A 14,590-nucleotide genomic window follows, 5' to 3' on the forward strand; every position below is an offset into this window, starting at 1 on the left:
TATTATTAATAATAATAATAATAATAATAATATCTTTGCAAAACAGTTTTACAAAGGTGTACTTAAGGGTTAGTTATAGTGTCAAGAAAACGCTACACTTCAATGTAACAAATGTGCAGTCAGCGTATAGTTGTCTTTTGATCGTTCGCCTTTTTATTTAAAAACTTCTACCTAGCTCTAGTATATACACTTTACCGTTCCTTAAAACCATCTGTCTGTATTTAATATAAAACGAATAATTCCATGTGGTGCAAAATGTAACTTTACAAAACATGCACTTTCTCAAAATAGTTAGCAGTTTTTGATGAGCGTCCTCGCGCTTAAAGATAAACAAAACCTGGGCATGCGCAGTACAGGATGAAAACAGTCTGGGCATGCGCAATAAGCAAAGTAGAAATATTTGATAGATAGAATAAATTGATGTGACACCGGTACTGTAATTTATTTTCTTAAACAATTTAATTATAGGTTATGTTTGTCACCAATTCCTTGAAGCAACAAATAACAGATCTGTTGTTCTTAACAGTCTCTGAATCCACACAAATTGTGTGTTTTTCTCGTTAATACAGGACGCTATTAGTTAAACACAAACGCAAATTTAAAAATATATAAAAGTTTATTAATTTATACAAAAGCAACATGGTATAAAAATAAAACACATCTTCAAACATAAATAATTGAATAAATAGATACAATGAATATTTAAATAAATAGGCAATACTGGTAGGTTACATTTAAAAATGCCGTAACAGCAGATGAATTTAAATAATTTAACATTTTAACAAATACACATCGCTGCGTCAATAAGTACAATAACATTTTTTCAGTCATTTTAGTGTATTTCCGCTTTGTCCATGAGCAGCTGAACTTGGGTTAAACTGTTTACTGCTTCTTTTCTTACAATTTCCCAAGCACAAAAACTGTAGTCCTGAAAAGGAACAAGGAAAACATATTCAACAAACAGTTAACAAAGCGAGCTTAATATGTAATATTAAATATGTATTTATCAACGAAAATACAGACGTAGAAAATTCAGAAGCTTAGAAACTTCGGATAATCCGTTTATACCTGCTATATAGCCCACTGTCAAAACAAATATTACACTTGAAGAAAACACGTTAGTCCCTGTTACACACATGGTTATACTGTTTTAAAGTATTACATGAAAGTATGCTGTGCCCGAGAATATAAAAATACATTCATCCTCACCTTGTCTTTTAAAATATTTTCCAGTTTCTCAAAATACGCCTTTAGCACCAGGTGGCTGCCTTGTGGCTCTCCATCTTCGACCTGCACCTGCACAGATTAGTAAGAAGTCTGATTTAATAATAATAGTACTTAAAAAATAGTACTTTAAAAAAGAAATCCATCATACAGTGTCTTAATTCCGTTTACAAAGATGTATTTGATGTACAACTCACTTATATAAACTTATATAAAGTTTACGAAGTCTACAGTAATTGTAATAAACGTGCTTGTTTAAAAAAGGGGGATTAGAAATATACGGCCACAGACAAACACCGAAAGTCTCCCTCTGGCAAATCATTTGAATTCACTTCTAACTGCAGACTGTCTCAGCCGCATCGCGATTTACACACTTGATATTCTGTTTTCAGGTAATATACTGTACTTACACATTGTTTTACTCTTTGAATCTGGCGATGAAGGATGTTATGAAAGATATCCAGATTAGTCTTATTCCAAGTTGCAGGCTTCTGCCCACTCAGGAAAATGATGTTGACGTGATTGAGTGCTTCATAAACCGTCATCTTGATGTCTTCAATCTATAGACACATCATGAAACATAAAAAATGTGCAAGAAATAAATACATATATAGCCTATATATAGATCTAATACATGACAACCATCAAAAAGTTTTATATATATATATATATATATATATATATATATATATATATATATATATATATATATATATATATATGTATTCTCTATTCGACAGTAGATATATGTCAGCCTTGTACACTAAGCCCTACATACCTTTGAGTCCCCTGTAATCTCATAGGCATCCAGCGGCACTGCAATCGCTACGTTCTCTTTTTTGCATTGCTCAGGAAAATTGCCTCCCTGTACACAAATAATCAAAAATAAATATCAGTTAAATAAACTTAAAGTAAGCCATTAACTGTTCGACAAGTGACTGAATGACCAAGTTCTCGAACAGTCTGTTTATCTTATTTCCATCTTACCAGGTCGATCAGTTGTTGTTTGTGTATTTGAGTCAGGTGTCCGAGCATCTTGCACGTCGTTGGCATTGAGAAAGTCGGCGACCAGAGGCACAGCACGATGCAGCACACAACAAAGACGTTTTCAAAAGCCATTCTGTGATCAGCTCTGGTATGACTAACCTGAAATACAAGAAAAATATACAATTAAATATATGAAACAGTGCGTAAATTACAATACACAATTCAAAATCTCACCAACATGTTACATTAGAATATCTTAAAAGGCACTTACTTCAGTAGGATGTTCAGATGTGTTTCGAAGAATGTTATGCTTCTTAAATTCATGCTGCTGCTGTATTTAAAGGACGAAATCAAAAACGAATAGTATTAAAAAAAATTACAGAGAATGATGAAGTTTCGGTTTCGTGTCACTGTCTAAGACGAAGCTGTTGCACGTTTAAACTGCTGTAGTTATCGCAACTTTCCATTAATACGCTTGAGGGAGTATATCGTCCACATTAAGGCAATAAATGTGCTGTTGTGCAAAAAATGAGAGTGTATCAAAGGAATGAGAGTGTATCAAAAAGGAATGAGAGTGTATCAAAAAGAAACCACAGCAATGGCAAATTGCTTCTATAAAGTTAGGCTCTATTGTGTAAGTTAAGATATTAACTACGTGCACCAGGGGTACAGTGCTGCGGTGTTGTCAGCGAGCCCCGACCCCTCACTTCTCTGGCAGGGAGAGCACCGCTTCTGTACTTCACGTGTGGAATATTTAACTGTTCTGCTCCTATTAATATATAGAGATAGGTATACATGTGCATAATCCATACATATAAGCAAAGAATACAATAGCGGTAAAAAAAAACCTTGAGCGATAAATCATGAAAAAGTTTGAATATAGCGTGCCTCTGGTCTAGAGTAATGAGTAAGAGAGTTGAAAGGAACTCGTATTAACGCTGTGCTGAGGTGTCAGCGTTTTACAGTTACATGTAATAATGGAACTGTTCTTATTTTTAGACCGATATATGCACTGTACAAAAACAACGAAAAGACAACTCCATTATATATAATTTTCTTTATAGGAAACTATTTTTTTCGGTCTTCCATCATCCAGCCATGTCCAATATCCAGCTAAAGACTGATCAAAGGAAGATACATTTGGTGACTGTTTTTGGGGGACCGGACGGCGCAGTATGTTAGGTCTATCTGTCATGGCTATAAGATGAAAAGATAGGTTCGCCATATGACTATTAAACAATTAGATTGTTTTGCTGGTCACTGCCTAATTGCTTTGCCTATAGTTTTTTTAAAAATTATTTTACATAATGGCATATATTATTTCAATATCGATAAATTAATATTGTGTTAAGGCGGTACATTTAATAATTCTGGTTTCTAAAACTGGTATGGAATTTCACCTCTGATGTACTTGTTGGGGAAAATAAACTTTGAAAGTCGTCTTGGTGAAATGGGGAACCGCGATCAACACACTTTCCATTAGAGTGACACCATTATTATTTTTAATAGTCTCTATCAACCTATTTTTCTTAGGGAATACAAATAAAGATGAACAGTCTCGCCAGATTTCTGGCAGGTGCGTGGTATAGCACCGGAACCTCCAAACCGCAAATGTTGACAAACGACAGCACTGCAGACCCACTGTTCAAATGTCGATGGCAAATGTTTGAAATAAATATCTAAAATAAACGTTTTCTATGGGACTATAATGTTCATTACCCCCCCCCCCCCCCCGTCTTACCACGTTCCTTACATACAAATATTATTTGGAACTCCCCGAATTCCCACGATTAAAAAAAAAAAACGCTTTCTTGATTCATTGACGTCTAGAAAGGTTTTCATTTTCTATTGTGTTTTTTTTTTTTTTTGCGGTAAGACCCTCACAATTCTTTGTGTAAAAAAGTGCCTCCTATATTCTGTTCTGAATGCCCCTTTATCTAATCTCCATTTGTGACCCCTGGTCCTTGTTTCTTTTTCAGGTCGAAGAAGTCCCCTGGGTCGACATTGTCAATACCTTTTAGAATTTGGAATGCTTGAATCAGATCACCGTATAGTCTTCTTTGTTCAAGACTGAATAGATTCAATTATTTTAGCCTGTCTGCATACAACATGCCTTTTAAACCCGGGATAATTCTGGTCGCTCTTCTTTGCACTCTTTCTAGAGCAGCAATATCCTTTATGTAACGAGGTGACCAGAACTGAACACAATATTCCAAATGAAGTCTTACTGATGCATTGTAAAGTTCTAACATCACTTCCCTTGATTTAAATTCAACACTTTTCACAAGATATCTGAGCATCTTGTTGGCCTTTTTTTATAGCTTCTTACAATTGGTACAAGATATCACATTATACATTATTTCACATTATACAGATATCACATTATTTTTACATCCATCCATCCATCCATCCATCCATCCATCCATTATCATTAACCGCTTACAGGGTTGCGGTGAGCCGAAGCCTAACCCGGCATACACAGGGCGCAAGGCAAGACTACACCCTGGACGGGACGCCAGTCCATCGCAGGGCACCACAGACACACACTCACACAGAGGGCAATTTAGAGTGACCAATCAACCTGGACAGCATATGTTTGGATTCTGGGAGGAAACCGGAGTACCTGGAGAAAACCCACACGAACACAGGGAGAACTTGCAAACTCCACACAGACAGTACCCTAGGCCGGATTTGAACCTAGGACCCTGGCGCTGTGAGGCAGCAGCGCTAACCACTACGCCACTGTGCCACCCATTTTTACATACAATTACCCATTTATACAGTTGGGATTTTACTGGAGCAATCTAGGTAAAGTACCTTGCTCAAGGATACAACAGCAGTGTCCCCCACCTGGGATTGAACCCACGACCCTCTGGTCAAGAGTCCAGAGCCCTAACCACTACTCCACATTGCTGCCTTGGTCCTAGGTCTTTCTCATGATATTTATAATGCACATTTTTATTGCCTGTGTGAAGTACCTTACACTTTTCCCTATTAAATGTCATTTGCCATGTGTCTGCCCAGTTCTGAATGCTGTCGAGATCATTTTGAATGACCTTTGCTGCTGCAACAGTGTTTGCCACTCCTCCTATTTTTTGTGTCGCCTGCAAATTTAACACGTTTGCTTACTATAGCAGAATCTAAATCATTAATGTAGATTAGGAATAGCAGATGACCTAATATTGATCCCTGTAGTACACCACTGGTTTCCTCGCTCCATTTTGAGGTTTCTTCTCTAATCAGTACTGTTTTCTACATGTTAATCACTCCCTAATTCATGTGCATGCATTTCTTTACTTTGCAATTATTCATTGTCGATGTTGCATCCTCAAAAAAAATCGGTTAGTTAGACACGATTAGTTAGTTAGACACGATCTCCCTTTCCTAAAACCATGCTGACTGTCTCCCAGGATAAGCTACTAACAACCAAACGAGCAAGACGGGCTGAATGGCCTCCTCTCGTTTGTAAATTTTCTTATGTTCTTATGTTCTTATTTTATTTGTGGTCAAGTTAAAACAATCAAACAATTAATATTGGTGGTTATATAGAGAGTAGTTTGAAAAGATTCTAAAAAATATATAGCAGAACTAAAATAATGTAATATAATTAACATTACTTATTTTTCAACTAATATCAACATGATAGAAATTCACTCCAGAAAATATCTCTGTTATTATTATTATTATTATTATTATTATTATTATTATTATTATTATTATTATTATTAATAATAATAATAATAATAATAATAATAATAATAATAATAATAATAATAATAATAATAATAATAATATCTTTGCAAAACAGTTTTACAAAGGTGTACTTAAGGGTTAGTTATAGTGTCAAGAAAACGCTACACTTCAATGTAACAAATGTGCAGTCAGCGTATAGTTGTCTTTTGATCGTTCGCCTTTTTATTAAAAAAATTCTACCTAGCTCTAGTATATACACTTTACCGTTCCTTAAAACCATCTGTCTGTATTTAATATAAAACGAATAATTCCATGTGGAGCAAAATGTAACTTTACAAAACATGCACTTTCTCAAAATAGTTAGCAGTTTTTGATGAGCGTCCTCGCGCTTAAAGATAAACAAAACCTGGGCATGCGCAGTACAGGATGAAAACAGTCTGGGCATGCGCATTACGCAAAGTAGAAATATTTGATAGATAGAATAAATTGATGTGACACCGGTACTGTAATTTATTTTCTTAAACAATTTAATTATAGGTTATGTTTGTCACCAATTCCTTGAAGCAACAAATAACAGATCTGTTGTTCTTAACAGTCTCTGAATTTCCACACAATTTGTGTGTTTTTCTCGTTAATACAGGACGCTATTAGTTAAACACAAACGCAAATTTAAAAATATATAAAAGTTTATTAATTTATACAAAAGCAACATGGTATAAAAATAAAACACATCTTCAAACATAAATAATTGAATAAATAGATACAATGAATATTTAAATAAATAGGCAATACTGGTAGGTTACATTTAAAAATGCCGTAACAGCAGATGAATTTAAATAATTTAACATTTTAACAAATACACATCGCTGCGTCAATAAGTACAATAACATTTTTTCAGTCATTTTAGTGTATTTCCGCTTTGTCCATGAGCAGCTGAACTTGGGTTAAACTGTTTACTGCTTCTTTTCTTACAATTTCCCAAGCACAAAAACTGTAGTCCTGAAAATGAACAAGGAAAACATATTCAACAAACAGTTAACAAAGCGAGCTTAATATGTAATATTAAATATGTATTAATCAACGAAAATACAGACGTAGAAAATTCAGAAGCTTAGAAACTTCGGATAATCCGTTTATACCTGCTATATAGCCCACTGTCAAAACAAATATTACACTTGAAGAAAACACGTTAGTCCCTGTTACACACATGGTTATACTGTTTTAAAGTATTACATGAAAGTATGCTGTGCCCGAGAATATAAAAATACATTCATCCTCACCTTGTCTTTTAAAATATTTTCCAGTTTCTCAAAATACGCCTTTAGCACCAGGTGGCTGCCTTGTGGCTCTCCATCTTCGACCTGCACCTGCACAGATTAGTAAGAAGTCTGATTTAATAATAATAGTACTTAAAAAATAGTAGTTTAAAAAAGAAATCCATCATACAGTGTCTTAATTCCGTTTACAAAGATGTATTTGATGTACAACTCACTTATATAAACTTATATAAAGTTTACGAAGTCTACAGTAATTGTAATAAACGTGCTTGTTTAAAAAAGGGGGATTAGAAATATACGGCCACAGACAAACACCGAAAGTCTCCCTCTGGCAAATCATTTGAATTCACTTCTAACTGCAGACTGTCTCAGCCGCATCTCGATTTACACACTTGATATTCTGTTTTCAGGTAATATACTGTACTTACACATTGTTTTACTCTTTGAATCTGGCGATGAAGGATGTTATGAAAGATATCCAGATTAGTCTTATTCCAAGTTGCAGGCTTCTGCCCACTCAGGAAAATGATGTTGACGTGATTGAGTGCTTCATAAACCGTCATCTTGATGTCTTCAATCTATAGACACATCATGAAACATAAAAAATGTGCAAGAAATAAATACATATATAGCCTATATATAGATCTAATACATGACAACCATCAAAAAGTTTTATATATATATATATATATATATATATATATATATATATATATATGTATTCTCTATTCGACAGTAGATATATGTCAGCCTTGTACACTAAGCCCTACATACCTTTGAGTCCCCTGTAATCTCATAGGCATCCAGCGGCACTGCAATCGCTACGTTCTCTTTTTTGCATTGCTCAGGAAAATTGCCTCCCTGTACACAAATAATCAAAAATAAATATCAGTTAAATAAACTTAAAGTAAACCATTAACTGTTCGACAAGTGAATGAATGACCAAGTTCTCGAACGGTCTGTTTATCTTATTTCCATCTTACCAGGTCGATCAGTTGTTGTTTGTGTATTTGAGTCAGGTGTCCGAGCATCTTGCACGTAGTTGGCATTGAGAAAGTCGGCGACCAGAGGCACAGCACGATGCAGCACACAACAAAGACGTTTTCAAAAGCCATTCTGTGATCAGCTCTGGTATGACTAACCTGAAATACAAGAAAAATATACAATTAAATATGTGAAACAGTGCATAAATTACAATACACAATTCAAAATCTCACCAACATGTTACATTAGAATATCTTAAAAGGCACTTACTTCAGTAGGATGTTCAGATGTGTTTCGAAGAATGTTATGCTTCTTAAATTCATGCTGCTGCTGTATTTAAAGGACGAAATCAAAAACGAATAGTATTAAAAAAATTACAGAGAATGATGAAGTTTCGGTTTCGTGTCACTGTCTAAGACGAAGCTGTTGCACGTTTAAACTGCTGTAGTTATCGTAACTTTCCATTAATACGCTTGAGGGTGTATATCGTCCACATTAAGGCAATAAATGTGCTGTTGTGCAAAAAATGAGAGTGTATCAAAGGAATGAGAGTGTATCAAAAAGGAATGAGAGTATATCAAAAAGAAACCACAGCAATGGCAAATTGCTTCTATAAAGTTAGGCTCTATTGTGTAAGTTAAGATATTAACTACATGCACCAGGGGTACAGTGCTGCGGCGTCGTCAGCGAGCGCCGACCCCTCACTTCTCTGGCAGGGAGAGCACCGCTTCTGTACTTCACGTGTGGAATATTTAACTGTTCTGCTCCTATTAATATATAGAGATAGGTATACATGTGCATAATCCATACATATAAGCAAAGAATACAATAGCGGTAAAAAAAACCCTTGAGCGATAAATCATGAAAAAGTTTGAATATAGCGTGCCTCTGGTCTAGAGTAATGAGTAAGAGAGTTGAAAGGAACTCCTATCAACGCTGTGCTGAGGTGTCAGCGTTTTACAGTTACATGTAATAATGGAACTGTTCTTATTTTTAGACCGATATATGCACTGTACAAAAACAACGAAAAGACAACTCCATTATATATCATTTCTATTATAGGAAACTATTTTTTCGGTCTTCCATCATCCAGCCATGTCCAATATCCAGCTAAAGACTGATCAAAGGAAGATACATTTGGTGACTGTTTTTGGGGGACCGGACGGTGCAGTATGTTAGGTCTATCTGTCATGGCTATAAGATGAAAAGATAGGTTCGCCATATGACTATTAAACAATTAGATTGTTTTGCTGGTCACTGCCTAATTGCTTTGCCTATAGTTTTTTTTTTAAATTATTTTACATAATGGCATATATTATTTCAATATCAATAAATTAATATTGTGTTATATATAAGGCGGTACATTTAATAATTCTGGTTTCTAAAACTGGTATGGAATTTAACCTCTGATGTACTTGTTGAGGAAATGAAACTTTGAAAGTCGTCTTGGTGAAATGGGGAACCGCAATCAACACACTTTCCATTAGAGTGACACCATTATTATTTTTAATCGTCTCTATCAACCTATTTTTCTTAGGGAATACAAATGAAGATGAACAGTCTCGCCAGATTTCTGGCAGGTGCGTGGTATAGCACCAGAACCTCCAAACCCCAAATGTTGACAAACGACAGCACTGCAGACCCACTGTTCAAATGTCGATGGCAAATGTTTGAAATGAATATCTTAAATAAACGTTTTCTATGGGACTATAATGTTCATTAACCCCCCCCCCCCCCCCTCCCCACCGTCTTACCACGTTCCTTACATACAAATATTATTTGGAACTCCCCGAATTCCCACGATTAAAAAAAAACTCTTTCTTGATTCATTGACGTCTAGAAATGTTTTCATTTTCTATTGTGTTTTTTTTTTTTTGCGGTAAGACCCTCACAATTCTTTGTGTAAAAAAGTGCCTCCTATATTCTGTTCTGAATGCCCCTTTATCTAATCTCCATTTGTGACCCCTGGTCCTTGTTTCTTTTTTCAGGTCGAAGAAGTCCCCTGGGTCGACATTGTCAATACCTTTTAGAATTTTGAATGCTTGAATCAGATCACCGTATAGTCTTCTTTGTTCAAGACTGAATAGATTCAGTTATTTTAGCCTGTCTGCATACAACATGCCTTTTAAACCCGGGATAATTGGTCGCTCTTCTTTGCACTCTTTGTAGAGCAGCAATATCCTTTATGTAACGAGGTGACCAGAACTGAACACAATATTCCAAATGAAGTCTTACTGATGCATTGTAAAGTTCTAACATTACTTCCCTTGATTTAAATTCAACAGTTTTCACAAGATATCTGAGCATCTTGTTGGCCTTTATTTATAGCTTCTTACAATTGGTACAAGATATCACATTATACATTATTTCACATTATACAGATATCACATTATTTTTACATCCATCCATCCATCCATCCATCCATCCATCCATCCATTATCATTAACCGCTTACAGTGTTGCGGTGAGCCGAAGCCTAACCCGGCATACAAAGGGCGCAAGGCGAGACTACACCCTGGACGGGACGCCAGTCCATTGCAGGGCACCACACACACACACTCACACAGAGGGCAATTTAGAGTGACCAATCAACCTGGACAGCATGTGTTTGGATTCTGGGAGGAAACCGGAGTACCTGGAGAAAACCCACACGAACACAGGGAGAACATGCAAACTCCACACAGACAGTACCCTAGGCCGGATTTGAACCTAGGACACTGGCGCTGTGAGGCAGCAGCGCTAACCACTACGCCACCGTGCCACCCGTTTTTACATACAATTACCCATTTATACAGTTGGGATTTTACTGGAGCAATCTAGGTAAAGTACCTTGCTCAAGGATACAACAGCAGTGTCCCCCACCTGGGATTGAACCCACGACCCTCCGGTCAAGAGTCCAGAGCCCTAACCACTACTCCACATTGCTGCCTTGGTCCTTGGTCTTTCTCATGATATTTATAATGCACATTTTTATTGCCTGTGTGAAGTACCTTACACTTTTCCCTATTAAATGTCATTTGCCATGTGTCTGCCCAGTTCTGAATGCTGTCGAGATCATTTTGAATGACCTTTGCTGCTGCAACAGTGTTTGCCACTCCTCCTATTTTTTGTGTCGTCTGCAAATTTAACACGTTTGCTTACTATAGCAGAATCTAAATCATTAATATAGATTAGGAATAGCAGATGACCTAATATTGATCCCTGTGGTACACCACTGGTTACCTCGCTCCATTTTGAGGTTTCTTCTCTAATCAGTACTGTTTTCTACATGTTAATCATTCCCTAATTCATGTGCATGCATTTCTTTGCTTTGCAATTATTCATTGTCGATGTTGCATCCTCAAAAAAATCGGTTAGTTAGACACGATTAGTTAGTTAGACACGATCTCCCTTTCCTAAAACCATGCTGACTGTCTCCCAGGATAAGCTACTAACAACCAAACGAGCAAGACGGGCTGAATGGCCTCCTCTCGTTTGTAAATTTTCTTATGTTCTTATGTTCTTATTTTATTTGTGGTCAAGTTAAAACAATCAAACAATTAATATTGGTGGTTATATAGAGAGTAGTTTGAAAAGATTCTAAAAAATATATAGCAGAACTAAAATAATGTAATATAATTAACATTACTTATTTTTAAACTAATATCAACATGATAGAAATTCACTCCAGAAAATATCTCTGTTATTATTATTATTATTATTATTATTATTATTATTATTATTATTATTATTATTATTATTATTATTATTATTATTAATAATAATAATAATAATAATAATAATAATAATAATAATAATATCTTTGCAAAACAGTTTTACAAAGGTGTACTTAAGGGTTAGTTATAGTGTCAAGAAAACGCTACACTTCAATGTAACAAATGTGCAGTCAGCGTATAGTTGTCTTTTGATCGTTCGCCTTTTTATTAAAAAAATTCTACCTAGCTCTAGTATATACACTTTACCGTTCCTTAAAACCATCTGTCTGTATTTAATATAAAACGAATAATTCCATGTGGAGCAAAATGTAACTTTACAAAACATGCACTTTCTCAAAATAGTTAGCAGTTTTTGATGAGCGTCCTCGCGCTTAAAGATAAACAAAACCTGGGCATGCGCAGTACAGGATGAAAACAGTCTGGGCATGCGCATTACGCAAAGTAGAAATATTTGATAGATAGAATAAATTGATGTGACACCGGTACTGTAATTTATTTTCTTAAACAATTTAATTATAGGTTATGTTTGTCACCAATTCCTTGAAGCAACAAATAACAGATCTGTTGTTCTTAACAGTCTCTGAATTTCCACACAATTTGTGTGTTTTTCTCGTTAATACAGGACGCTATTAGTTAAACACAAACGCAAATTTAAAAATATATAAAAGTTTATTAATTTATACAAAAGCAACATGGTATAAAAATAAAACACATCTTCAAACATAAATAATTGAATAAATAGATACAATGAATATTTAAATAAATAGGCAATACTGGTAGGTTACATTTAAAAATGCCGTAACAGCAGATGAATTTAAATAATTTAACATTTTAACAAATACACATCGCTGCGTCAATAAGTACAATAACATTTTTTCAGTCATTTTAGTGTATTTCCGCTTTGTCCATGAGCAGCTGAACTTGGGTTAAACTGTTTACTGCTTCTTTTCTTACAATTTCCCAAGCACAAAAACTGTAGTCCTGAAAATGAACAAGGAAAACATATTCAACAAACAGTTAACAAAGCGAGCTTAATATGTAATATTAAATATGTATTTATCAACGAAAATACAGACGTAGAAAATTCAGAAGCTTAGAAACTTCGGATAATCCGTTTATACCTGCTATATAGCCCACTGTCAAAACAAATATTACACTTGAAGAAAACACGTTAGTCCCTGTTACACACATGGTTATACTGTTTTAAAGTATTACATGAAAGTATGCTGTGCCCGAGAATATAAAAATACATTCATCCTCACCTTGTCTTTTAAAATATTTTCCAGTTTCTCAAAATACGCCTTTAGCACCAGGTGGCTGCCTTGTGGCTCTCCATCTCCGACCTGCACCTGCACAGATTAGTAAGAAGTCTGATTTAATAATAATAGTACTTAAAAAATAGTACTTTAAAAAAGAAATCCATCATACAGTGTCTTAATTCAGTTTACAAAGATGTATTTGATGTACAACTCACTTATATAAACTTATATAAAGTTTACGAAGTCTACAGTAATTGTAATAAACGTGCTTGTTTAAAAAAGGGGGATTAGAAATATACGGCCACAGACAAACACCGAAAGTCTCCCTCTGGCAAATCATTTGAATTCACTTCTAACTGCAGACTGTCTCAGCCGCATCGCGATTTACACACTTGATATTCTGTTTTCAGGTAATATACTGTACTTACACATTGTTTTACTCTTTGAATCTGGCGATGAAGGATGTTATGAAAGATATCCAGATTAGTCTTATTCCAAGTTGCAGGCTTCTGCCCACTCAGGAAAATGATGTTGACGTGATTGAGTGCTTCATAAACCGTCATCTTGATGTCTTCAATCTATAGACACATCATGAAACATAAAAAATGTGCAAGAAATAAATACATATATAGCCTATATATAGATCTAATACATGACAACCATCAAAAAGTTTTATATATATATATATATATATATATATATATATATATATATATATATATATATATATATATATATATATATATATTCTCTATTCGACAGTAGATATATGTCAGCCTTGTACACTAAGCCCTACATACCTTTGAGTCCCCTGTAATCTCATAGGCATCCAGCGGCACTGCAATCGCTACGTTCTCTTTTTTGCATTGCTCAGGAAAATTGCCTCCCTGTACACAAATAATCAAAAATAAATATCAGTTAAATAAACTTAAAGTAAGCCATTAACTGTTCGACAAGTGACTGAATGACCAAGTTCTCGAACAGTCTGTTTATCTTATTTCCATCTTACCAGGTCGATCAGTTGTTGTTTGTGTATTTGAGTCAGGTGTCCGAGCATCTTGCACGTAGTTGGCATTGAGAAAGTCGGCGACCAGAGGCACAGCACGATGCAGCACACAACAAAGACGTTTTCAAAAGCCATTCTGTGATCAGCTCTGGTATGACTAACCTGAAATAGAAGAAAAAATATACAATTAAATATATGAAACAGTGCGTAAATTACAATACACAATTCAAAATCTCACCAACATGTTACATTAGAATATCTTAAAAGGCACTTACTTCAGTAGGATGTTCAGATGTGTTTCGAAGAATGTTATGCTTCTTAAATTCATGCTGCTGCTGTATTTAAAGGACGAAATCAAAAACGAATAGTATTTTAAAAATTACAGAGAATGATGAAGTTTCGGTTTCGTGTCACTGTCTAAGACGAAGCTGTTGCACGTTTAAAC

General features: G+C 35.0%; 3 protein-coding genes across 3 annotated transcripts; all 3 read right to left on the bottom strand.

The window, feature by feature from the left end:
* Positions 1-832: 832 nt before the first annotated feature.
* Positions 833-2,343, bottom strand: LOC131701989 (interferon a3-like). Its single transcript, XM_059003246.1, has 5 exons — positions 2,212-2,343; positions 2,003-2,089; positions 1,635-1,784; positions 1,210-1,296; positions 833-928 (listed from the first exon to the last, which is right to left on the bottom strand). The coding sequence occupies exons 1-5, from the start codon at positions 2,341-2,343 to the stop codon at positions 833-835; spliced, it is 552 nt and encodes a 183-aa protein (XP_058859229.1).
* Positions 2,344-6,807: 4,464 nt separating this feature from the next.
* On the bottom strand, positions 6,808-8,296 carry LOC131701988 (interferon a3-like). Its single transcript, XM_059003245.1, has 5 exons — positions 8,165-8,296; positions 7,956-8,042; positions 7,610-7,759; positions 7,185-7,271; positions 6,808-6,903 (listed from the first exon to the last, which is right to left on the bottom strand). Exons 1-5 carry the CDS (start codon positions 8,294-8,296, stop codon positions 6,808-6,810), a joined length of 552 nt encoding a protein of 183 aa, XP_058859228.1.
* A 4,469-nt stretch (positions 8,297-12,765) lies between these two features.
* On the bottom strand, positions 12,766-14,280 carry LOC131701987 (interferon a3-like). Its single transcript, XM_059003244.1, has 5 exons — positions 14,149-14,280; positions 13,940-14,026; positions 13,568-13,717; positions 13,143-13,229; positions 12,766-12,861 (listed from the first exon to the last, which is right to left on the bottom strand). Exons 1-5 carry the CDS (start codon positions 14,278-14,280, stop codon positions 12,766-12,768), a joined length of 552 nt encoding a protein of 183 aa, XP_058859227.1.
* Between the last annotated feature and the right edge of the window lie 310 nt (positions 14,281-14,590).

The sequence above is a fragment of the Acipenser ruthenus genome, chromosome 28 (assembly GCF_902713425.1).
Source record: "Acipenser ruthenus chromosome 28, fAciRut3.2 maternal haplotype, whole genome shotgun sequence".
Taxonomy (NCBI): Eukaryota; Metazoa; Chordata; class Actinopteri; order Acipenseriformes; family Acipenseridae; genus Acipenser; species Acipenser ruthenus.